This window comes from Ursus arctos, unplaced genomic scaffold (assembly GCF_023065955.2).
Source record: "Ursus arctos isolate Adak ecotype North America unplaced genomic scaffold, UrsArc2.0 scaffold_10, whole genome shotgun sequence".
Lineage (NCBI taxonomy): Eukaryota > Metazoa > Chordata > Mammalia > Carnivora > Ursidae > Ursus > Ursus arctos.
In genome coordinates, this window is record NW_026622764.1 from 51715572 (window position 1) to 51741627 (window position 26056).

General features: G+C 42.7%; 1 protein-coding gene across 4 annotated transcripts in view; it reads right to left on the reverse strand.

The window, feature by feature from the left end:
* Positions 1 to 26056, reverse strand: part of ENOX1 (ecto-NOX disulfide-thiol exchanger 1) — a 539166-nt gene that overhangs the window by 198373 nt on the left and 314737 nt on the right. For 2 of the 4 annotated variants that reach the window (XM_057308442.1, XM_057308441.1), the window contains exons 1-3: positions 5523 to 5575; positions 5153 to 5296; positions 4153 to 4290 (exon numbers count right to left, since the gene is read on the reverse strand). In XM_057308442.1, the coding sequence (XP_057164425.1) occupies positions 4153 to 4290; positions 5153 to 5165 (151 nt within the window). In that variant the 5' untranslated portion in view covers positions 5166 to 5296; positions 5523 to 5575. Of the gene's footprint in view, positions 1 to 4152; positions 4291 to 5152; positions 5297 to 5522; positions 5576 to 26056 lie in introns of those variants that run through there. The other 2 variants (XM_057308447.1, XM_057308444.1) reach the window with 1 other exon arrangement.

A 26056-nucleotide genomic window follows, 5' to 3' on the forward strand; every position in this document is an offset into this window, starting at 1 on the left:
AAGAAAATAAACATGAAACAATGACATAAGGAGGTAAACATTATGTTATCATAAACCGAGACACGGAAGTATGGGATTTGGCTGGAGTAAAACAATATAACGTCATGTTTTGGACAAAAGAAACCAGGTCAATGTAATGATTTTAAGCCGCACTCGATAGGAAGAGGGTAAGCAGCAAGTTCATGAGAGTGGGGATGGAATCATGGTGGGCACGCATGGGGAATGACAGAGGGGAGGAAAATGGAGACGGTGTAGCTGTGGGAGTCAGAACAGCACGTCAGAAAGGCGCCCTGCCACGGTGGTAAGTGAGCTGATCTCCTGGGAAATCTTCCTGATAAAATCAGAGGATATGAAAATGGTGTGCCTTCCTTCGCTGACAATTTTAATCTCTCAGTAAGCACAAGGAGTAGTAAGGCACGGGACTGGGTATCAATGTAGTTTTAACGAATATGGGGAGAGGGGTCGGTCATTTAGAAATACCAGAAACTTTGGGAGGAGGCCAGGTGCTCCTAAAATCCAGCCTCTCCATAATCCTGTCAGAGACAGTTGAGCTGAGATGTCCTGGGAGGCAGGCCACGCTAAATAATCTTTAAGCCCTTCTCAGACAGTCAGGCCTGCGTCTCACATTCCATAGGAACACTGAAGACTTCCACAGGTGGCCGGCCGTGGCAGGCTATGGCTGTGTTGAAAGGATCGAGCCGCCGTGCCCAAGGGGTTCGGTAAGAAAAGCACAAGATATGTCATATAAATACTCGATAGAGCTATCAGAGCTGAAACAATGTGGTGCTGGGACAAAAACAGATCAGTAGTACAGAGCAGACACTTCAAGAGTAGATGAAAATATACATAAGAATGGAATGTTTGATCAAGGAAGGAAGTAACCAACAGAGACACAGAAAATCGGGAATACCTATCAACTTCTAACTGGGCCAAGCCTTTCGGTAGTTGGAAATAAAGAACTCATCAAGGAAAAGTTAAACATATTAAAAAAAACAAACAGCTTTAAGGGGCAAAAAACAGACTAGATAAGTATTTTTAGGAAATAGGAATTCCAAAGATTAAAATGCTTAATCATTAACAACTAAAAACAAATGAACCAAAAAACCAAAAAATTCCACCAAGAACTCTGTGATAAATGTATGATACAGTATGAAAGTAATGCATGTACAAAAGAGGAAGCGTGAGTAGAAGATAGGGAGGAAAAGTAAGTAATTTACAAAGGGTAGTTATAAAAGAATTTAAGGCAAAATAATAGGATGCCATCTTCACATATCAAATTAGTGAATAAATATTAAATACACACGTATATTTTGGAAATTAATTTTCCAGTATTTCACTTTAAAATGTTCATTTCTTTTGACCTACTAGTTCAACACATAGGAGTCTATCCAAGGATAATAATTCTAATTGCTGAAAAGCTCTATGCATGGAAATGTTCATGTAATATGTTTTTTTTTTTTAAGAGCAAAACAGAAGGAAGGAATAAGAGTTAATATTTAATGAATGCTTACTATGTGTAGGTACCATACGGTTATTGCATGTAAGTTATCCTATTAAAATCTCACAACAGTCCCATGAAATAGACATAACCATCATTTCACAGGAAAGGTAAAATGCTTCTACGAGCTTCAAGAGATTAAGTTCTCCAAAGAAACTTGGCTAGGAAGAGTAAAGCAATGGAAACAGCCCACATGTAAGCACTAGAATGGTTAAATAAACTGGAGATTCCTTCAATGGATTAAATTTCTTAAATATGAAACAACAAAATGGAAAAATAATTTAGGATAAGGTGTTACTAAAAATTCATCATAAAGTAGTTTGTATTTCATATGATTCCATTTGGATGGAAAAGACATTTTGTATTGCAGATGGTTCCATGTGGATGGAAAAAAGACTGGAAAAAAAACACATACACACGAAGTGAATGAAACCGCGTCCGACCCTGAGACAGAGTCAGCCGGCAGCCCTGGGACCAAAGCAAAGTGCTGTTCCATGGGCAGAATACAGTGTGATGACGGGGTGCCCAGGAAGACCCTGAAAGGCTCAAAAACAGTTTAAGCAGTCTGGCTAATACAGGAGATAGAGGACGTAATTCGGGGCAGATACGGTAAATCTTCTATAACGAGCAGGGCTGTAATTCTTTTCATGGTAAGTTGCTGGGAAAATCATAAATTGGTCATGGTTAAAATGTCAGAAGACTCAAAATCATAAGAAAAAATAATGAATTATTGAGGTTGTGGCTTATTCTGGAAGTTACACAACATTTTCTGAGAGCGGTGGGAGGTGGAGACGAGTAATTTCTGCTAGATGCATATTTCAATTAGGCAGTTGGGAAAATTTGGGTGGAAAAATACAAATCTTTACTTTGAAGTTAGTAGAAGGAAGTATCTGTCTGGGTTAAGCTTTAGGGAAAAGGGGTCTGGATAAAAGCATGTTCAAACCATAGGAAATGTCACTTATATACATATATACACATCCTGCACCAGACTAATCCTTAATTCCACATAAATTTTATATTTTGGAGAATTTTATAAATATCCTAAGTATAATTCTTTGTAACTCAATCTTTTTTTTTTTAAAGATTTATTTATTTATTTTACAGAGAGAGAGAGAGAGAGAAAGAGAGGCAGAGACTGCACATGCCCATGAGTTGGGAGAGGGGCAGAGGGAGCGAATATTTAAGCAAACTCTCCACTGAGCACAGAGGCCAATGTGGGGCTCGATCTCACAACCCTGAGATCAAGATCTGAACCAAAACCAAGCGACGCTTAACTGACTAAGCCACTCAGGTGCCCCTGTAACTCAGTCTTTTGAGTTTCCTTTTCCTGTCTCCCACTTTCCCCTGCCACCTGTCTTCTCTCATGTTCTTTCTTCTTATATGAAAAAATAAACCACGTGGAAATACATACATGTGTCGGTATCCACACATGTAATTCTCTATAAGTAGTTTAGAATTTTCTATCTATGGACACTATTAAAAGGGTACAACAACAAACCCACCAACCAACAAATGCTTGGTCAACTCAGCACAAAATACACAGGTCTGTGGGTGTAGAAACAACCTCTCCAAAAGGTTGCTACCTGGTGCATACCATCTACCCTCCTCTAACTTGACGGGCAAAAGTGAATTGTTCCTCTGACATTAAAACAATCACCACAGCGTAAATACTGACTGTCACCTTTCCATCGCAAATTCCGGGAGGACGGGGACCACACCTGCTTTGTTTATAGCTGGAGGCCCCCGCACCAGGACAGTAACTCAATAAATACTTGCTGAATGAACCGGTGAGCGAGTGAGTGAGTGAGTGAACACTGCAAATCTTCTGTATCTTCCCAGGCAGCTCAAGTCCTACCTCCCTGATCATTTCTTCTCTTACACCTCCTGTGATTCGTCTTTCTGGAAATTACTACATTATCAGCCTGCACCACTACTCAACACCTGATCCCGCACATGATTATTATTGCTGTTTTTTGTTGCTGTGTTTTGCAATTTAGGGAGACCCAGTCCTCAAAGACACTTACGTATGTGTATATTTATTCTGTTTCCCAAAGTACTTGTTGCAGGGCGCATGGAAAATCCTCAATAAACATGTATTAGATTACTTGATGAAATGTTAACCGGCCTTCTACTCTGTGACGTTTGTAAACATCTTCCCTATTGAATGCACTGTAATATGATTCCAAAGTGTGATGGGAAAATGTGACTCCGGAGTCAGCTGAGTTGGGTTTCTAGTTCTGCTACTTCAGTGCCAGAAAATCCACCTAGAAAGCTTATCCTCTGTTTCCCTGTCTTTTAAACGGGAACAGTAATAAATAAATAAACAACAAGATCTACTTGCCTCAAAAAGATGACTGTGCAATCAAAGGGTATAATGTATGTGAAAGAGTTTTGCAAATTAGAAAGCAAATGGTAACTCTTCTCCGTAGCAGTTTAAAATCTGAACTTGATATGGCAATGCTAGAGCATACGTACGGCCTGTGGCTTTTTCCTGAGAGCAGCTCTTAGGCAGGAGAGCGAGGGGATGAGGAGGAGAACCTCCAGCGCAAGCTGCCGAACACGCCTCTGTCATAAATCACAGACTCTGCCCCACACTCGCGTGTGAGGGAGACGACTGGGCACCTGTCACCCATACCCTCCGAACCCAAGCTTACCGGACACAAGCTGCTGTCCAGGCAGCCCCACGGGAACCATGCCCAGGTTATTCATGGCGGTGGCCCAGGCTGTGGGATCTGTCACGGACATGTTGAGCTGCGTGGTGTCTATCGCTATACTCCCCAGACCATCGGCTGCTGTGGGGAGAAAAAAACTATGACTTCCAGTCCACGGGCGAGAGTGTTTGTTTTAAAGGAGAGCACGTTTCTGGAGATGGGAGACTTGGTTTAGCACATTCCCAAACCACACAAAACTAAAGCACTGTAATCTATGGCAATGTTTGCTCCAGACGTAAACATAAAGAGTTTCCAAATACATTCTGGGAGGAAACTTAATGACATGTGGTTCGTACTGTACACAGCATGCCATTAAGAAAGTACTCCTGGAAAAAAAAAAAAAATGAAGAATGGCTTCTTTCTCTAGTGAAAAAACACTAGTTAAGTTCCAAGGTCGAGAGGCAAAGCAGGACTACTCCTTTGGTAAAACAAGTCAATTGGCTTAGACTAAAAATAAATAGAATCATCTGCTTCTGAGTAGAATTTGGGGAGCAGGCACACCTTCTAACTAACTAATAGAATCTTTAAAAACATTGTCAAGCAGCCAAACTGGTCCTGACTGAATTCATTAGCATTACTTTGTAACATATTCTTTCCCTTCTAAGCTTTTTGGATCATTACATCAAGGAAACACAGGTGTCTTCCTAAAATGACTCTTCCAAAATATTTCTTCTAAGTTCAGACTTTTCATCAAAACAAAATAAGCAAATAAATAATATTAAAAACAAATAACACAGAGCTTAAAAAAAAAAAAAACCCTCAGCAAAATATGTGAAATCTGACTTAATGCTTCTTGACGTACACTTGACGTAAACCACGGCCTGGTTTCTTTAAGGATCCCAGGTGCCCGGGTCAATGCATCTGTTCACGGCCCGGCAAGCTTTTCCACTAAGGCCTCAAAACGCCTTGCTTGTGACCTGTGCTGGCCGCGCCCGACATTTACCTGCAGCCATCATCGGAGGAAGCGGCTGGGGACACCGGGTGATGCTTTCAACGCCACCTGCATCTACTACTGAATTACGAGCATCCTGGGCGGCAGGAGCGCTCTGATGGCTGAGTGCAGGGTCCCCACGCAGGTCATCGGATTCTGCAAAAGGGGAAAGCAGTGTGGTGAGCGATCGTGACGGTGAACTGAGGGAGCCTTCGAGGACAGAACTGCTGTCTATGCAAAAACAGACAAAGGACAAGGGACAAGTGCGGGTCACAGAGTCCCGGGCAGGGGCCCAGGGCAAGCGCTGCTTCCCACGCCCCAGCAGCCCCCTCCTGCCGGGGTGCACAGCTCTCAGCGCTGGGCGGGCCAGCTGTCAGCTCACCTGGGGCCGGGCTGCCTGAATCGGCGAGCGCGCGCCGGGGGCCTTGCCTCCTCCTGTAGAGACATCACAGACCGGGCTTATCAGCCCCGGCACAGCCTCTTCCACACACTACACATCAATGGAGAGGGCAGACTCGGGGCTGAACACGATTTTTTTTTTAAGTTAAAAAATTAATTGATGTTGTTATTTTGGAAGACGGTCGTCTATGAAATGTATTCAGAGGGGGGAAAAAGTAGGGAAGGGGAAGAGAAAGGCGAGACAAGCTCTTTGGCGGCCAGGCTGGTGAAGGAGTGCGCCCAAATGACAATAGTCCGGAAAGGCAAGAGGAAGGAATAGCAGGCGGCTCATAAAAGAAGAGTGAGAGAATGTTGGGCAGCAAAGGCACGCAGTTGTTTCTTTTAGTTCTATGGAGATAAAGTGAACAGGCCACAATTTGTTTGGTCTGAATTTTCCCTGAAGTCTCACAGCATACACACACACACATACACACACACACACACACACACACACACACACACACGTATTTTTATTAAACTTTTCAGAGCACTTTTCTAATAAAAACAAATAACAAGAAAACAGTAAGTAAAGCTGCAAAGGAAAGGGTCCCTTTACAGCACACTGTTTCTAAAATGCTGCGCCTTCTCTCCATCCTTAAAAATGCAAAACCACACCATTCATACCTACATAGTTTTTCATAATATATATTTTAAGCGCACCTTCCCCAGCTGAAAACTGAAAGCCAAAGCACACCACTTAGATGTGTGATCTGAGAAGTTTGAATTTTAAGTAGATTTGATATAACAATAGAATTTAATTATTTCTTTTTATTTAGGTATAAATTTAGAAATCTTTCTAATCCATGTTTCTGCCAATGCATATTTTAGAATTAGAGGTTATGGCCCGTTTGGGCATGTCTAGTGCAAAGTCTGGCCCTTTTATGGTATGGTCTTTTATTTCTTTGATTCTTAGGTACAAGAATCAGTAATTCCTTTGAACACTACACTGTCAAAGAAAACTCATTGCCTGTTGAGTGAAAGTTAAGTTCAAATGGAAGCTCAGATTTCACTATTTCAAGGATAGGTGGATAAAATGAGCAAATTGTTTCCATGGTCTCCCCAAAACCCTAGTCCGAGACCAGAGGGGCACGCAAGATAGTGGGGAATTTTTTTCCAACAGTTTGTCAGGAAGGTGAAACATCGTCATGCGGCAGAAAACAATTCAACTTTGGGAGCAAACTGCACTCAGGACAAATGTTTTATACCTTGCAGTTAAACTCCACTACCCAAATGAACGGAGATGCTTACCTATAGCGAATCAATTATCTTGGGCAATGGAAGCCATGGCACAAGTCTCACCATAGAAAATCAACTCAGTAACATAAAGACATAACTAACCTAAAAGTGTGCCCTTTGGCTACCCACACACCAGCTATATTTCTGCAATGAAACTTCAAAGCACTTTCCCCTCTCCACCTCCAACCCGTTCACATCACCGCAGCAAGAGTCCGGCTACACTGCTCATTCTTTGGCTCGAATGGCCATGTAGTGGAGTCATTTCAGATCATTGCAAGGTCACTATTTGTCTTACTTATCTACCCAAATGAAGTTTAGTTGGCTGGCTTCCTTCCAGCTCAGGTTCTCCCCAAATGGGCATTAATCACAACTTTCTGTCCAATGAGCCTACGGTTCTGGAACATTATAGCGGAGAACATCCCGTTACTTTGTAGACTTTACAACTTGTACCTGACCAGCCATATTTCACCTTCCCTTTTTGCAACAGTATTTCAAGGATGGTGTCAGCTTTCCATGGCTCCGTAACTGTCTGTTCCGATGGTAGTTTTCTCTTTAGTGATTACGGTGTTACAAAGGGGCATGAAATGTCATGGGGATCCATAGCGCCTACCCACACTTTCATGCCCATCCTAAACAGACGATATTTCATTGAGAGCATCAGTGAAACAAAAACAAACAAAACCCCACTGCTTTGTTGGCAAGATGCGGTTTGTAAACCTGAATGTATCCCCTAATGAAACTCTCGGACATTTATTGCATGTCTTTAATCTACCAACCCAATGGTTTCAATGTCATACAACTTCATGTCGCTACCATGTATCCAGAATGGTAACTCTAAAGTAAGTTCTAGAACATCTTACACATATTCAAGAGTCTCAGGGATGCCATGCAATTCTTTTAAAAATGTAAATTTCCTTGATGCTCAGATGAAAGATGATATTTTTAATTAATTACTGCCTAGTAATTCATGAATAGTGGGAAGAGTGATTTTCATACTCTAACATCTATTGTTCCTATTGAATACCTGCCTCTTTAGATGACTCAAAGCCATAATGCCTAATTTATCATTCAAATCAATTTCTCTGCCTTAGTTTTCTTATTTCTAGACTATAGAAAAGATTAATAATTTTAATGGTGTTTATTTACACACAGAGATGTGGGGAGTTAAAAAATTATAGCTAATAAAGTACTTGGAATATAGTAGGTGCTAATTATTATTATTTTATTTGGAAGTGTAGTGTTTCTATTAAGGTACCCTGGGATCTTACTGTTCGACTGGATAATTATGCAATTAATTCTAAAACAGTGAGTAACACTTGATATTTCTAAAAGTAAGCATTGCCCTAGTTTTCTATGCCACACCTAAATGGTAGCAGAATGCTTCTTCATTTTCTACAAATCCTTTATAAAATAATAAAATGTGATTTAAAAGATGCATGATATTTTTCCTCTAGGTTTTTTTCTGTCTATGCAACTATGAAAGCTTTTGAGAAACTGATGACCAATTATGAAATTGGCAGTTTGAATTTACAGCTTTTAGTGCGATACGATCATCACAAAACAATCAGATGTACAGAATGCAGCTTTATCCAGGGTTCAACTGAAATCTAACCCGTTCTTTGTTAAGGTATGTTCAAGTACGAAACCTCATACTCGATTTCATAACTGTTCAACAAGCTCTATTTATCCTCAGGATTTATCAATGGGTCAAGTAATTTTTGAAACTCACTGAACCTATACAAATACTATTTTTCCCCCTCCCCTCCTCAAAAACAACCAACCAAACAAACAAATGGCACATGCTTCTCTCACTGTCAATAGCACAACTCTAGCTAACCCGGTCCAACTTTTCCAGGTCCCAAGGATACACACACGCTATGAATAAGAAAACCCATCTATAACTGTTCACAAAGCATAGGTTGCTATAAAATGGGGTGGAGATGAGCTAACTTTTGAAAATTCTCTTTCTTTTTAATTTAAAAGAATGATTTTGTTTGATGTTAAGTCCTCAGGTTCATGCCACTTCAACAGAAAAGTAATTATAGTGAGAAAATCATATTTATTAACGTGTTGTTAAGAGTTGATTCCAAAGGAAACTTATTTCATATGACATCTGAATCTTATTTTATAGGAATTATTCATTAGCATTATCGTGGCTTATACTTATAGCAAAAAGAGAAATGCATTCCCATCCAAAGTTCTCCTTTCCTTTTCCAGCACGAAGAAAATATTTCACTTTGATGTTCATGTAATCAGTAGGATACTCTCAAGGTTACAGAAATGTTCCCTAGTTTAAAAAAATATGGAATATTGTTGAAGAGATGTTACTTCTGTATTAACTCCAGGAGTTTTAAGCAACCGTCTATGAATTATAAGGGAGACATTTCTGCTTCCTGTAATGGTAAACCAAGTAATTCAGACCAATTCTCCCACTGAGAAACAACTAGAAAATCTTAATGTCTTTCTTCTGTTTTATAAAATTCTATTCTTTCTTCAAATACAAAAGGATCCCAAAGGACACGCTCTAATTGCTGTAGAGGGATTACTTAGCTTCTAAGGAGAATGGGTCCTGCCACGTGCTAGGCCTTCATGCTTTACGGATCTAGGAAGTGAGTGGCATCCGCAAGTTTTGAGGCAGAGTGGAACTGTTTTTGCAAAACGTGGTAAGAGAGGACACCAAGGCTAAGCACTCTGAAGTGAAAGAAAGAAGGGTCTTGGGGGCCACCCATGGGAAAAAGGTACTTCGGAGAAGAGAAATGACTGAAGCAGATTTTCAGGTGGCTCATTGGGAAGCAGGCAACGTATACAAGCATTTTCTTGCGCCCTCTACAGAAATGCCTGTAAAGTCTACAGCCCTTAATTCTTAGATAGGAGTAATTTTTGGGGTGGTGGGTGTGCTTTAGGGGAGCATCTGATTATGAAGATTACCTAAGGGGCCACATGATAAGTCATGATAACATTTTCAGGGCTGTTAATTATACAGGATGTTGGTTATGAGTGATCAGTATCTCCTGGTTAGTGGGAATAAAAAGATTAATTTTGAAGAAGAGATTTAGATTTAACCGGATTTGATGAAGAATTAGATTTTATGGGGGGATTTCTGATGAGCGAATTATAAAGTGGGAATATTCTATCAAGGAAAGATACAAAGATCCTTCTCAGTGATGGAGAGAAAAGTCACCTCTTGGAGACGGTTATGGGCAGAAGTTGGAACTGGGCAAAGAACAATTCAGGCAGGGCTCAACCTTACAGCAAGTTCTGGCAAAGCCATGAAATCAAAAGGTCTTCTTTAATATCTAACCCATTACTCATATATTTATAAAATCACTGACCTCTTTTCAAAAGTGTCATGATTTGACATACACAACAGCACAGCGCACCTGAGGACAGATGCCATTCCTGTTGTTTGTAGCTTTTAGTTTGTTCTTTAAACAAGAAGACAAAGGAGATAGGTACTCCCTCCAGTGTGCTCCCATAGCTCCCTGGACCTTTATACCAGTGTTTGTGACTTCGTATTTGAATTAGTTGTTTATGTCTATGTCCCTAATAAACAACAAGCTTACAATGATTCAGGTGACTAGTCATCTTTGCATACCTTGCAGCTAGCAAGCACAGTACCCCAAATGTGACAGATGTGCATGTGTTTACCCTCTCTCTCTCTCTCTCTATATATATATATATCTATATTTATAGATACCCATTACTGAGGGGGATGAGTTGACCCATCATATGTAATTATATATGTAAAGTGTAATATATAGCTATGTATATATAATAGTTACATATAATACATAATGTATATGTAATATATAAATTATGTTTATAAATATAGAAAGAGTATATTAATGTTTATAAATATATAAAACAATATAAAGTTATGTTTATAAATTTACAAAATGTATTAAAAATACAAATTACATGTGTGTATATATACATACACATAATACGTTTTTCAAGTGAATTCAGTCATAAAGGAAGAAAGGAAATTAAAAAGGAAAATAAAATGAGAAAGAAGGAAAGAATAAAGGAGCAAAGGGATAAACTTCAGTTCCAGAGTCCAATTCCAAAGGCTGGAGGTTTGAAAGCTAAAGAACACAAAAGGGGAAATTGCTTTTGGAAACTAGAACACAGACGAATTTAAAGTGTCAAAGGAAGACAATTTTAAAAAATGTTAGATCCTTCCAGATAAGCTTTTGGTGCACTTAACAAGTCGTTCTCCCAGATCTAAGATCCCACACCCCCCTGGCAACCAATGTAGGGTCATAATCAGGTTACAGTGATACTCCCCCTCGGTGAGACTTCTTGCAGCTGTTCTTTGAATGAGCTGAAATCTATAAATAACAGCATCTCCAGACCCATTAAGCAGACCCATTAGTGTAATAAGGGCATAGATGTACATATATGCTAAAGAAGTGAAATCACTGCAAGAAAGGAAAAATTTCCATTTGGCGTGCACCACAGAGGACAAAAAGCAGGGCTGGCCATTTCTCAAACACAAAATGTTGTTAAGGATTTGTGATTACGTCCTCCATTTTTCCACTCTGTGTAGCAGCCAGTTTTAAACTACAAATCATTGTCTTTCCATCTTAGGGAGGACATGGCTACTGAATGGATGATAAGGTTTTACCCATGACCTGTCTGTCTTCAAAGAGCTTAATGTTGAGAGACACAGAAAGACAGAGGGAGATGGAGACAGAGAGAGAGAATATGAATGAGACAGAACCAGAAGATCTTCCTCTGAAATCATCAAATCAAACAAAATTACCAAATTTGCCAGAGACAGCTCAACCAGCACAGGCATGAGACTAGGGAAAGCCGATTATCTTCTGACACCAAGAAAAATACAATTTGGCATTACATTAATAAGTGTAGAGAAATGACAAAGGTAAAATTATTTTGTTTTCAGGAAACCTATGCTTTTAAAAAAATATTACATTTTATATTTCTAAATTGAACAAAATAATAAAACAGAAAGCCTGAGACCTCAGGGAAAAAGTATTTCTCTTTCCATTAAAAATGGAAAAGAAAATACAATGAGATGTTTTCTGACAATATATAATTTCAAAGCCTTTGTATAGGCAAGTTTTAAAATACAGGAGCTTCCAAACTTAAATTGTTTCAGATTTTCTGAGAAGGGATTATTACACCTCAAGGCTGTTTATGAAACATGTGATGGGTCAACTCATACCTCTCGTTAATGGATATCCATCAACCACACGTACAATATACTGTCATACGTTGTTTCCTACCTTCCAAATGCACCCAGCACAGGGAACGCTATCATTGCTGACTCTGCTGGTGAGTGAATTATTAAAGGGAGCAATCTCATCCATAAACATAAGCCTGGGTCCATTAAAACCAGAAGAGTCTCACTTTAAGCAAAGCTTTTTCTAAGTCCCCGAGGACTCAGGACAAACACACCCAAGTTCATAGAACATCGAGGTTCGAGCTTGAGATTTCATTAATTCCAACTTCTCCCGGATGTGGAGGTCCCCAAAATGTTTCTGGCAGGAAACTGTTTCAAGACAGCCTTTAACAGTTCACACGTTCTCCCTTCAGCTGAGTGCTTGTCTGGAACATAAGAGCTCAGAGCTCTGCTCTCGAACCCTGCTTCTGCAGCCACGTGCGGCCCCGGCAAAGGGACTCCCCTCTCCCATGAATAGGGATGTTGAGGCATAACTGCCCACCAAGCCAGCCACAGACAAGTTGATGAAATGGAAATAAGGACAGATCTTCGTGCTTCCCCTCACCGGACAAGTTGGGTTTCCTGTTTGCACGCTTTCTGTTCTCCTCGTGGTCCCCCGCAAACAGTCCTGCTGGTGAGACCAAGCAAACACAAAGCCGTAACTACACAGAAGCTTCCCGCGAGATGGCAGAGCGACGGGCTGCCAGAAAGAGCAACAGAGAGACCAGAAGAAGGAGTCCTTCTGAGAGAGAGGTAGCACCTCCGAAATAGACTTTAGGTGGATTTCAGGCTTCAAAGAAACAGCTTCCAAGGTGCGAGGTCTCTAAACCATGGACGCTGCCACCAATCAAAGAGCAATGTTCATGCGTGTATAGTGCACATGCGTGTACATGGCATAGCGGTCACACGCTGGTCTTTTCGGCCCCACTTATACACGAAAGCAATTTCTGTAAACATTATTATCTTCTTATATAAGGGAAAGCAGGCAAAAGCATTCCATAATTTGTGCTGTTTTGAACTCCGTTTTTTCATTATGTACTCATTTTACACCTTGCCCCAACCATGAAAAACGTATTAAGCTACAAAGTGGAACATTTTAATTGTAGCGGGTGACTAACTGACCCTTACAGGGCTGCAAACTCTGGGGAATGAATTATCTGTTTTCCAAAGAAGCCCTGATTAGAGCTCTCTCATCTATGGAAATCTACCCGCAATAAAATCCAGATCAGACCCCAACCGGCCTGAGCCGGCTGCTCATCCTGATTAACATTTCTCCTCCTTGGGTCACAAACAACACGTTAGTTACTCTTTAAACTAATGTGCTCTTAATGATGCCTTTGCAACATGGTGGTTGAAGGATTAGCCCTGCAGTCATGCCGCCCCAGGATTTATGGACTTAGCAGGACACCTCACCTCCACTGGGGTGCCCTGGGCCAGAGACCTTGTTTTCTGTTTCCTTAAATGACCACACATGGCCGTTGTTCATGGTCTGAAAGTAGTAAGCAGGATGGCGGGGCCTTGGGTTCCTAGGGCGAGTTCTTTTCCCTCCCTGGGGAGTCACGGAAGCTGTGGTTATCTCATGGGGGTGGGCTAGTGGGAGGAGGGCTCGCTCCTGGGGCAAACAAATGGGCAGCAAGATATCCGACTGGAAAGTTCTAGGCCGGCAGGGAGCATTCTGAGGAAGTGGGTCAAACCCTGGGTGCCACTGGCTGTGTTCACCAAGCTTCAAACGGAGATGCTCAGACAAGAGGAAGGCCTCCAGGGCCTGAAAACATTCGGGTTCTCGAGACTGGAGGCTGGAGGATATACAGCAAGGTGGTTCTGGCCCCTAGGGACACTGGTGATGCCGAAGCTAATAGACTGATTGTCTTGGTTGCTCCGTGGTGAAGGCTGTATGTTGTAGCTGCTTTTGGAGGTCAGGATCACCGTCAGAGCTAAGGACTTGGCTGCACACAGTGATCTCAGCGAGGCCTCTATGACACAGAAAACCTCCATGGGGGCTCCTGCCCCCCAAAGGGGGGTGGGATAAAGGCAATGGAAGGTTCCAGCACTGAGAACAAGGCTGCAGGTCACTGGAAAATGCTGCTGCCACAGCTGTAATTCCATCTCTGCTCTCTATCTTGGATACAGATTTCCATACAAGGGTGTACGTGTGCTATCCTCCACCCTACCTTCGCCATTAATACTCGTTCTCCCTGTCCGTAGGAGGAGATGCGTGCCTCTTAAGAATGTCGTACAGAAATCCTTCCGTACAAGGGAATGGCATTTGGAGGACTAAGTTCCTCAAATAGAATCTCTTTTTCTACTCCAGGCTTCCAGATCCACAACGCATCTGCCCCGGGAAAGCAGCCTAGTTTTCTAGCTGTGGCTGTGCTATCGGTTACGAACTAAAGGCGCGGAGTCTACCAGAATGTTGGAGGGCTGAAAACGTTTTGTGTCAACATACAGTGACACACGCATCATCAAAACCAAATAGTTATTTAATGAAACACCAGGAAATTTTGTATTATGACACCTTCTCTAATTATCAAATTTAACAGTCATATAGACATCATTACAGTTGAAAATTATTTGTAAGTGGGGCTTTCTCACGTTGTAAAAAAAACCCTGAGTCGGCACTGTTAGGGAAAAATCAGAGCTGGTTTTAAATGAGAGGAGTCCCTCATAGGCAAATAATTTCAAAAGCAGCATTACAGAAACCCTGTCCAAAAGTCCTATGGACAAAATGGTATCGAATGTCAGACGTGAGTGCATTTTGGATGCTCAGTGCCACGTGGGGTGGGGCCTCTGAAAGCAGAGTCAAGCTGTCACCACCGGAGTCTGTGAAAGTTTTGAACGGCTGCTCTGAGGCACTGTCTCCTCCCTGCCTGCGATGTGTGCAATATACAAGACTCTGTGCTCCCCTGAAATCTGCCAGCCTCAGTCAGGACCAGATGCCGCCCCAGTTACTGCCTCACAGGCGACTTACCTATTACGGGGGAAGGCGGACGAGGGAGCAAAGACTGACCCGAAGAAGCAGATACAAGAGGAGAACATCTGGCCGGTGGTGCTGAATGTAATTTCATGTTAGCTTTAAAGTAATCGTATTTATTTATGGCTTTATTATTTATAAAAAAAGAAATTATGCTGAACGTGCTTTGTGGGAATTACAAAACAGTGCTATTGCTACCGTGGTTTATTATCTTCCCAGCAAGATGGCTTAAACCCAACCTCAACAAATATTTTAAATGAATCCCCACTAGCACTATCGCATTTTTCCCCCTTTTTAGTCTTAATGAAAAAGATATTCTGCTCTTCGAGTCCTCTGATGTTCTTATTCTTATGCAATTCCACATGTTATGGTTTATTATGAGATAATGTTTATTGTAAAATAATGACGAAGAAAATGCCCAGCGTCCAGTGGCGGTTCAACAGCGCCGTGTACATGAGGGCGTTTGACGGGGACAGCGCCTGCCAGCTCCAAATAGTTACCCGGCCTTGACCATGAATGCAATCAAAATACTGCTTTTATGCCGTGCATAACCAGGTAGACGTGTGTTCACGTACGTCTCCAAAATATCAACCTGACCCCCTTGCTAGGACACAGAGCATTTTATTAATAACCGACCCACAAGGCCGACGTCACCGGGAGACACATAATCAACATAAAACTAAACGCAGGGGGTGCCTGGGTGGCACAGTGGTTAAGCGTCTGCCTTCGGCTCAGGGCGTGATCCCGGCGTTGTGGGATCAAGCCCCACATCGGGTTCCTCCACTATGAGCCTGCTTCTTCCTCTCCCACTCCCCCTGCTTGTGTTCCCTCTCTCGCTGGCTGTCTCTCTCTCTGTCAAATAAATAAAATATTAAAAAAAAAAAAAAAAACTAAACGTAGCATCCTTTCCATACTTCTCATGGTACAATCTCTGAATACTAAACTCTTACTAACAGGAGACACCATCTTCACTCACATACCCGCCCCAAACCCTTGCTGCCATTCTAACCCGCGGACGCCACGGTCCCTTTTTCTCAGGCAGTGACATTTGCAGTGGTGGAATGCAGTGACACAGTTCTTTCCAGTCTGAGAATAAACGTCAATATAGGTTTGGTAGATGGAAATGAATAGTCTCATAAGGACATTTTTATTTTCAAGGTATTATGATTAACACTAAGACTTTAAATGAGTTCAGGAAGCGAAAGTCGGTAAGGGAAAGCGAGAATGTCATTCTCTCAACCCTTCTCCCAGAGGCACCCACTGGGAAAACAGCTTCTTATGTAACAGTCCCACGTCTTCGATCTTATGAAAAATCCACAACCACCTATGAGAGAGAGGTTACTAGCAACTTTTTACAAAAGATGCAAAGGTTCAGAAAGTTAAGCCTTTGGCTCATTTACCCAAGGCCGCAAAGCTAATGAATGGCAGAACCCCAACGTTCGGTTTGGTTTTAGCCCGGGCCTCTGTTGTTACGGATTTGGGGAACGGAGGTTTTCTCCAACAAAGAGCCAGACTACGAAGCCCTTCTTGGTTTGACTGGCTCTAAAGACACAGGAGCCTGAGGTAAAGGGTTATTCCATTCCCTGGGGGACACATTCACTCAGCAGATCTTTATTAAATACTTATTGTGTGCAGGGAATGTGCTAGAGATCGGGAATGTAATGGTGAGCAAGACGCAGACTCAGTCGTGAAAAACTTTGCAAATTAAAAAAGCATTAGCTGCCTTGAGCTTGCTGTAGTGTGGCAGACTAGATACTCCTAGTGATGAGCGAGCAGAAGGCAAGATGAGGACACAGCACAAGCTGACACCCTGCACCCCCCCCACACACACACATACACACACACTCCTGGGTGGGACATGTGTGACATTCATCCAGGAAGCTCCCAACTGTCTCAATATTAACGCCTTGCTAGAGGGAAAAACCACCGCAACTTGACAATGGCAAGGCCTCCAGTATCCTGGGAGTCCTTAACATATGAAAATCCTTTTGAAACCTCCCTTCTCCTTACCTCCCCCAACTCCCAAGTGTATAATCAGCCACCCCTCACAACCCTGTTGAAGCAGCTCTTTCTGCCCACGGGTCCTGTCCAAGCGCTTTAATAAAACCACCTTTCTTGTACCAAAGATGTCTCGAGAATTTTTTCTTGGCCATTGGCTCTGGACCCCAACCCACCAAACCTCACCTACATTCTAAAACCACATCATTAGGAGCTTGCCTATCATAAAACAACAACTAGATTCTGGATATAATTACTCATTAGTGTAGTGCTAGGCTTACAGTAAGGAAGGACACTCACTACGATTCCTCCCTTCACCCCATCCCCACCCTCCCAAAAAAGACAGGTAGCCTGAAACCAGGAATTGCTGTGAGCAGTAAGTATACGTGAAGCCTGAGTTGCTGGGAGGGAAAATGCCAGGATCAGCATTGTGCCAGGAGACGGCCTGGCAAGGCAAGGCAGAGCCACAGTCTGAGGACCCCAAGGTAATCAGGGTCTAGGAGCTTTGTTGTCTTCCCATGGCCCTTCCCCCAGTCCCCAGTCATCTAAGTTGACCCTTGTAACTTCAATTATAAAAGGAGGCAAGGGAAAGAATTTGAGCAAATCAGAAATCACTGCTGGAAAACATCTCAAGACCAATGCTTCATCAAGAAGCACATTTTTCTGAAAGTCAGAGGATTAATTGTGCTTTTAGAGAAAAGGGAGAGTGGGGAATAGACGCATGAGACATCTACCTACAGTGGGGAATAGACGCATGAGACATCTACCTACAGTGGACCTGTAGCTTCTGGTTAGGTTTTATCAGAAAGTCTCACAGACGTCTTGGCCCAAACCAGGCTTAACTTTGTCCAAATGCATATATTGAGGGTAAACCTGTGATCAGAGCTGAGAACGTGGTGTAAGCATCGTCACCACCGAGGATGCCCAGAACTATTACGCCCGTGTGGGGAACTCCTATGTGTAATGTCCAATTCACCAGCACCCCCACCATGCTTTTACTACCTAGTGAGATATCATATTGAGAGAGAAGGATGGCAAGATGGAAAGGCTGCTCACAGCCATATGAATGGAACAACTGGGAGGTAAGATCGGGTTACTCTTCCTTTCCTTAGCTGCTTTGTGCGAACTCCCCCTCGCGTCCTACTTCTCTTACCTCTACCTGAGGTGGTATCTCTAACACAGGCTATCTCGTTATCCCCGCCTCTGGCTACGAGGCCGGCCAGGGGCTCCGTTCTCCTTTCTGCCTGCCAGCATGAACAAGAGCTATGAGAAGCAGGAGGCGGAGGTCCTGTGCAGCTGGGGAAAGCCAGGAGCTGAGTAAACCAGAAATGCCAACGTCTAACCCCTGGCCCAAGGGATCACTGACGTACTGGAGGTGCTGGAGGCACGAGGATCTATGTGATTGTGGGACGTACGCTTAAATCAGAGTCCCGCCAGGTGCTCGTCAGAATCATCACCACTGGGCTCCTTACTTTCCAGCTCAGCAGAGACAACCCGCAACCCCGAGCGCGCGGAGCCGCGGACTTCCCTCGCCTACAAAACCTGGCAGGGCAGTCTGGCAGCACAATTGCCATATCGCAGGACAGCGCCTGCCACACGCTCCCGGGGGGCCAGTTTCCCCGAGCTGTTCCACTTTGTGCCTTCAACCTCATCTCCCAAGGTCTTCAGGGGCGAACACATAATGTCTCTTGGAGGAACTGAAAGAAATGAGACATTCCTGGCAAGGCTGTCAGATATTTTGATAGTTAAAATCCAGATGCCTTTAGGTGGGTTCTCATAAAGGAATTCTGTCGATTCCAGAACAGCAGCAGAAATTCCATCAAGGACAATTTTGTGAGCCCCTCTTCACACCAACTATTCCTCCCCTTAAAAGTATGTATTCTGGTCTTGCTGGGGTTTCTAACAGTATTTTGGTTTAATTCACTGCTAGTTCACATGACAGCAGAATCATAAATGAGGTGGCTTGAGTCTGTGTGTGGTAGGGGTTTGGCAGTACCATCACTGTTTGGGTCTGTAAACTCCTGGGCTCCAGCAGATCAAACAGCAGGAAACACTTGCAGGGGAATCTTGATGTCCTAATCCAGCAAAGGGAATTGAGGACAATGGCTGACAATGGCAGGGACCTTTCAGATATGTTATCTGCTGTTAGATCACACTCTTGGGAACCAACGAGATGAGCAGGCCATTTTAAGAAGGGCAGAAAATTAAAGAGAAAACCTGAGTTAATACTGAAAATGTGATGCAGGATAAAATAAAGGTTATAGTTGTATTCTTCCAATCAGACTTATAGAGAACTCAAATTGTTTCTGAATTTGCAAGCTCCTTGCTGAATTCAATTGCCAAAATAAGTTTATAGGAGGAGAAAAGGTAACTTCTAAAATGTATTAAATGTAACACAATGATTATAAATATAAATGAAATCCAGAGAAGTACATTTCCTCCATGCCATGGGATCAGTTTTGTTACATTCAGTTACACATTCTTATTTTATACTTTCCACTAGTTTTCTTGTATTTGCATTTTCTTTTTTTTTAATTTATTTAAATTCAATTTAGTTAACATATACTGTATTATTAGTTTCAGGGGCAGAATTTAATGATTCAGCATTGGCATATAACACCCAGGGCTCATTCCAAGTGCTCTCCTTAATTAAGTCCATCATCCAGTTACCCCATCCGCCCACCTACCTCCCCACCAGCAACCCTCAGTTTGTTTCCTATAGTTAAGAGTCTCTTATGTTTTTCCTCTCTGTTTTCATTTTATTTCGTTTTTCTTTCCCTTCCCCTATGTTCACTTGCTTTGTTTATTAAATTCCACATATGAGGGAGATCATATAGTATTTGTCTTTCTCTGACTTATTTTGCTTAGCATAATACCTTCTAGTTCCATCCACGCCATTGCAAATGACCCTCAAAATCATTATTTTGACGGCTGAGTAATATTCCATTGTGTATGTGTATATATGTATATATGTATATACACATACACACACACACACACACACACACACACACACACCACATCTTCTTTATCTATTCATCTGTCAATAGACATCTGGGCTCTTTGCATGGTTTGGCTATTGTGAACATACTGTAAACATTGCTGCTATAAACATTGGGTGCATGTGTCCCTTTGTATCACTATGTTTGTATCCTTTGGATATATACCTAGTAGTGCAATTGCTGGGTCATAGGGTAGTTCTATTTTTAACCTTTTGAGAAAACTCCATACTGTTTTCCAGAGTGGCTGCAGTTTTACATACTGCTTTTTTTTTTTTTTTTTTGTAAGAGGGAGGGAGAGACACAGGCTCCACACTTAGAGCGGAGCTCCATCTCCCAACCCTGAGATCATGACCTTAGCCAAAATCAAGACACTTAACCAACTGAGCCACCCAGGTGCCCCATGTATTTGAATATTCTTGACCCAAATTAGTGAAAGTTCTAAAGTATAAACAACAGAGGCTCACCATGGAGGTTAACCAAAAGCATTGCTTGGCTTGCCCATTGCCGCCGGCAGCGTGCACTGTACTAACAACCCAGGTGTGCCTTGGGTCTCACGGATGTGGGTGGATAGGCGTTATCCAATGGCAAGCTGCCGACTCTTCAGTTCCCTCCCTTTATCTGAAACAACTGACCAGCTCTGTTAATAGCACATGTAAAGTTTGCTGAGAGGGGGAAGTTAGTGGCTGTAACAAGAAACTGAGGCTAGCAGAAGGCTGTTTGCCCCGTCCCTTCACCTGCCTATACTGAAACTGAATCAGAAAACTGCAGCATATTTGGTCAGACGGTCTTTCTATTTATATTCATAATTTCTTTCTTTCTTTCCTTTTTCTTTTTTTCCTTTTCCCTCACAGATATGTGTGTTTTAAAATTCCGATCAGAATTGGCAATGGGAACAGAGCTGGGGCAATAACGGTACTCCAGTACTTCTATGGCATATTCACAAACCCTATGAATTTTTAACGAAGGAACAATGTCCACAATTAGATTTGAAATGAGGTTTTCTTTGTAGGCATGCTTATGGTAAGTGGAGTATGAGTGGATTTTACTTTATATTCAGTAAACGATAGCAAGTGCAAAAAACACCATGATTTAATAGAAAATAAAAGCAAATTGTTGATTGTTCACAGATCTTTTTTCTTCTCCTAGATTCACACATGTGCGGCAGTTTTTAAAGTTGTATTTTACTTTACTTAGATGCCACGTGTATGCCAAGGAACTCAATGGTACAGAAAGTCATTTTCAAAAAGTCAAGACCTTAAAGTTGTCCTTTTGTTATTATATGGAGAAGTTTTTATTTGTGTGATAAATACATTTTTATATTTTATTTATTTGCCAGAGAGAGAGCAAGCACAAACAGGGGGAGTGGCAGGGAGAGGAAGAAGCAGACTCCCTGCTGAGCAGGGAGCCCAGTGCAGGACTCAATCCCAGGACCCTGGGATCATGACCTGAGCCAAAGCCAGAGGCTTAACTGACTGAGCCACCCAGGCGTCCCTGTGTGATATATTTTAAACCATAAAAGAGAATTCCCAATGTATAACTTTGGGGAGAAAGATATTATGCTTCCCCATTAGAAAACTAATCCATCTCAAATGAATATTTAAAAAAATTAGAAGTGAAGAAGAAAAGAAAATACACTGGGATTATGGCTACTTCATTTGCATTTTGAGGCTAAAGCTGAACTCTTGTCTTCATATGGCTCAAGTTTCCAGCAGCACAGAATCATACACAAACAGCTTCCATCACTCTTGGATGGCTTTCAAGGTCCTCTGCAATCTGCCTTCTGGTCACCTCTGCAACGTCAGTTCCTACCGCACCCCCTCCACCAGAGACCCCAGGACACAGTCCTCGTGACTCTTCCTTGAGCCTGCCCAGCTCTGTGCCCTTGTGGTCCCCCACATCCCTGTCCCACCACCTGCTCTCTCCCCTCAGTCTCCTCTCTGCTGAATTGTCACCCTCTGCGGACAGGCCCTCCCTGACCCACCCAAAGCCAGTTCTTCTGTCCTTCTACCAGCCTTGTTTTTCTCCATAGGATTTCCTAGTATCTGAGGCTATATTACATAATTATGTCTTTGATAAGTTGGTCTCCCATAAGGGCAGGCTGACTTAAGAAGAAATTATGTTTTTCCTGCTCAATCTCCATCAGCCCAAACAGTGTCTGGTACACAGCAGACAGGCCTTCTCCTCTTTCCTCCAACACAAAGTCACGGAATACATGCTTGAACAGGTTTATGTACACACGCACACACACACACACACACACAGTATTAATCGGGTCTCTTATTTTCTGTATTTCCTGATGCTTTGACATCTGTAGCCTTGCTGGCACTGGAGGGACTGTCCCTTGCAGGGTAGCCCATTCCTCGAGACAGCAAACAACTCACTTGAGAGCACACTCTTCAAATGCAAACCCGCCAATCCGGAGCTCACACTCTCAATCATCTCTCTCTTGTGCGGGCTCACACTCCAAACCACCCCCCCCACCCTCATTGCCCCAGGCCCAGACATGACACCCGGAGAGAGCCCTTGTACTTCAGGGCCTGCTCGAATTAGTCCAGCTAGTCAGTCCTAAACCTACTACTCTGTCTCCTTCCTTGCCTCAGAAACCACAGTAAAGCCTCTTGCCCGCATCTTCCCCTCACCCCCATCCCCTGCATCCTCACTGACCTTGCTTCCTCCCAGTGTGGCCCAAGGGCATGCTCTGCCCTCTTAGGAACTGTAACAAAATATCTTTTCAATGTAATCTTCTCTTGATCTCTTGGCTTCACCAAACCTAAATAACAAAATCTACATTTTAAAATGTACACGTACAAATTTGCTGAATGACTCAAGCAAATGCAGTTTGCTGTATTGTCAAAGAAAATGACATGACCATGAACAGGAGCCATGGTTTTCCTGGGCTCATGAGAAATGAAGTGTCTGTGACATTTTAAAGATTTATATGTAATTTAGCCCTCATCTTGGCTCTGAGATTAATTTATGAATTGTTTTTGTGGTCATTATTGTTGAATTCTACTTTGACCCTCAAGCTTTTTTTTTTTTTTTTAAAGATCTAAATACCATTAACTCAACAGAGCAGCCCTGCCTTGTTCTTTTTTGAAAAAGATTTTATTTATTTATTTGAGAGACAGAGCGAGAGCAGGAGCAGGGGGAGTGAGGGGCAGAGGGACAGGGAGAAGCAGACCCCCCGCTGAGCAGGGAGCCGCACTTGGGACTTGATACCAGGACATCTGGATCATGACCTGAGCCTAAGGCAGATGACTGAGCCACCAGGCACCCCTGCCTTGTTCTTTTCTCCAGACACAAATAATTAACGCTAGACACCAAATACCAATAAATTGTCAATAAAGCACACGCAGGTTTATTCTCTTTAAATTTAAGGAAATAATAAGTCCTACCCATAATTTTCTAAATTACGGTAAGCTTTCAAAGTAGTGAGGACACATTCCCTGTCCTGAAGCACTCAGTGAGTTTTTCAACGAACATTAGAACACAGTTGTTCTCTTCTCATTCCAAAAAAATATAGTTCACGTTGTTCCAGGGCCCACTGGCCAGAGGCCTCGATGTTCTCTGCTGGCACGCACCTCGGGCAGGGTTAAGCCTGGGCCTGACAGGCAGGGCAGCCCCAAAAACTGATCCTGGGAAAGTGACCTTTGATTCACCCTCACAGTAAGCTCAGAGGAATGTGCTGGGTGGCTACCCGTTACTTGCACCTGGTAAGGAGGAAAGGCTGAGGCTGGAGTCTTCAGCACAGGAGGGATGGGCCAGAAAGCTCTAAAGATGGCCACAGGAATGGCAAAAGGAGCTTCTAGAATGAACTGAAGGGAGCCCAAAACCTGTCAGTTGCTGCCTTTGGCAGACGAGCCTTCAGTGGGACTTGACAGCCAGGGAAGCTCGCTTTCTAAGGGGGAAACTGCCACAGAACCTTCCATTCTGTGCAACTATCTTCACGTGGTCAAACTCATGCCTCCTCTACTTACGTTACAGAGCTCTACATAGCCACAGTCGCCCTGCCGACACCCACATCCTCCCTAAGAGAAATACCTTACCCTGCTTAAGGTATTAGTAATAATAAGACAATGATTTTCAGCAAACTTCAAAAAGGCCTTAAAACTGTGTTCACGTGCCCTGAAAACACGCTTTCCAAATCTATGCAAGGATTAAGGATTTACATCAGAGGAGCTAGCAGTGCTCTCTCTAGGGCATCAGCTTTCCTTTCTCACCGGCGGTGCGCACTGCCTCCCACACGCCGTCACTCAGGGCTGCTGCCCTCAGAGCCCTGCCCTTCCTTCTCTTCTCTTCGCGCCCTTCCTTCCAGGCAAACGTGGAGGCCAGCCTCCTCCGTGAAACCTGATGAGATCAGCTCTTTATGGCTGCTTGCTGCCTCCAACCCAAGGGTGGTATGTCTGGGGATTTCATGTGAGATGTGAAACCATTATTCTAACTTTTAAGAGTTATGTTTACTTTTAGCTATGTGAAATTAATGTTTTTGTGGATTTAAAAAATGGTCATATATCGGAAGTTTTACATAGTTCAACCTCACAAAAATGTAGGAAGAAAAATGTATTAGAAGAAAATGTATAATTTTGCTGTTTTGCTTAGGAAGAGACTAAGATAGATACTTTATTGCGTCATGTATAAGTAAGTAAAAAATGTTCTGATGGTACAGACGTGGTAAAATGTGGTAAGCTGGTGTCCACCATCAAACAGCAAACAACTGCGTTTTGACAACCAGTGTTCCATATGCCCCTTTGGCCATTTCACATGCCCCATTTCTTGTGGTTATTTTCTCTGTGTGTTATGTGTTTGTGTTTTCTCTCCGACTAGTTTCCCAGACACTCAAAGGCAGGGAGTATCTGAATGATCAACCTCTCAGCATAGTACCTTGTACGTAGCGGACAGACCTATCCTATGGATTGTCTGGTCACTTACAACAGTCTCACCAGGAAACACCATTTGTTTGCCTTTTTTTTTTTTTTCTTTTAAGTAGAGGTTATGCCCAATGTGGGGCTTGAACTCATGGCTCTGAGTTCAAGGGTGGCCCACTCCACTGACTGAGCCAGCCAGGGGCCCTGTTTTCCTTCTTGTTATTCTAAAGCTGGAAACCGATTGGCCTTGCTATTCTGGCCAGAAGCTTCAGACCTGCAGCAACCTAAAACTGAGGACTTTTATCAACCTGGCACGTCAGAAACTGCCACGAAGTGTTGAGACACAGTGTGGTCTACTGGACAGAACACGGGCTGACCATCTGGACTCGCTCCATGTAGCAGCAGAATATGCATAGGTTCCTTGCTCCCCTTCCCAACAGGCGACGCCACGAACAGGTAGCAGAGGAGAGACTGCAGGAAGCCAGCTCCTCCTATGACATGCTGCTCAGCCACTGACCACCGTAGCCAGCATTAAGTTCAGCTAAATACCGTGCTTTAAAAAATGATGCCTGGGTCTTCTGAAATGTGTGGGGATAAATTATGGCTCACACGTTTCAGAACATTAACTAATGTCACTCATACAACCTATATACTTCACTTCTCTTTTAAAAACACAAAATATGACATAGAGTTGGTAGTCTGAAAGCTCTTGTAACATATGCTTCTTTTAGATACAGTGATTAAAAAACAAATGGTGCCTACCAACCAGTCTTATTGCCATTTATAGAACGCTGTCTCCATAATACCTGGGAGGTCAGTCACAAAGATGTTACAAACAGTAATATTTTTTAAAAAGTTATTGTAGAAATGTGTGGTGAGGAAAGAAGAAAGATTACTTTCGTCTGGGGTGCCAGGGAAGTACCACAGAGGAGAAAACTATGGGCTGAGTCTTGAGGGATAAAAAATACTTCAATAGGAAGAGAGAGAGAGAGGGAAAGTGGCAGCTCAGGAAGGGAATGATAAACCCAACGTGTGAAATCCGGAGTGGGGGAGGCCACGGAGAGGACAGAGTTGTGTCTCTCTTCACTACTTTACATTTAAGTGGAGTTACGCAGATTATATTGGTCTCTGTATCTACGGAATGACGATGGTGTTTGTATTCCCTAGAATGTTGCTTTGAGGAAGATGTCAAGGAATTTAAATTCATGGTTCCTAAGCATA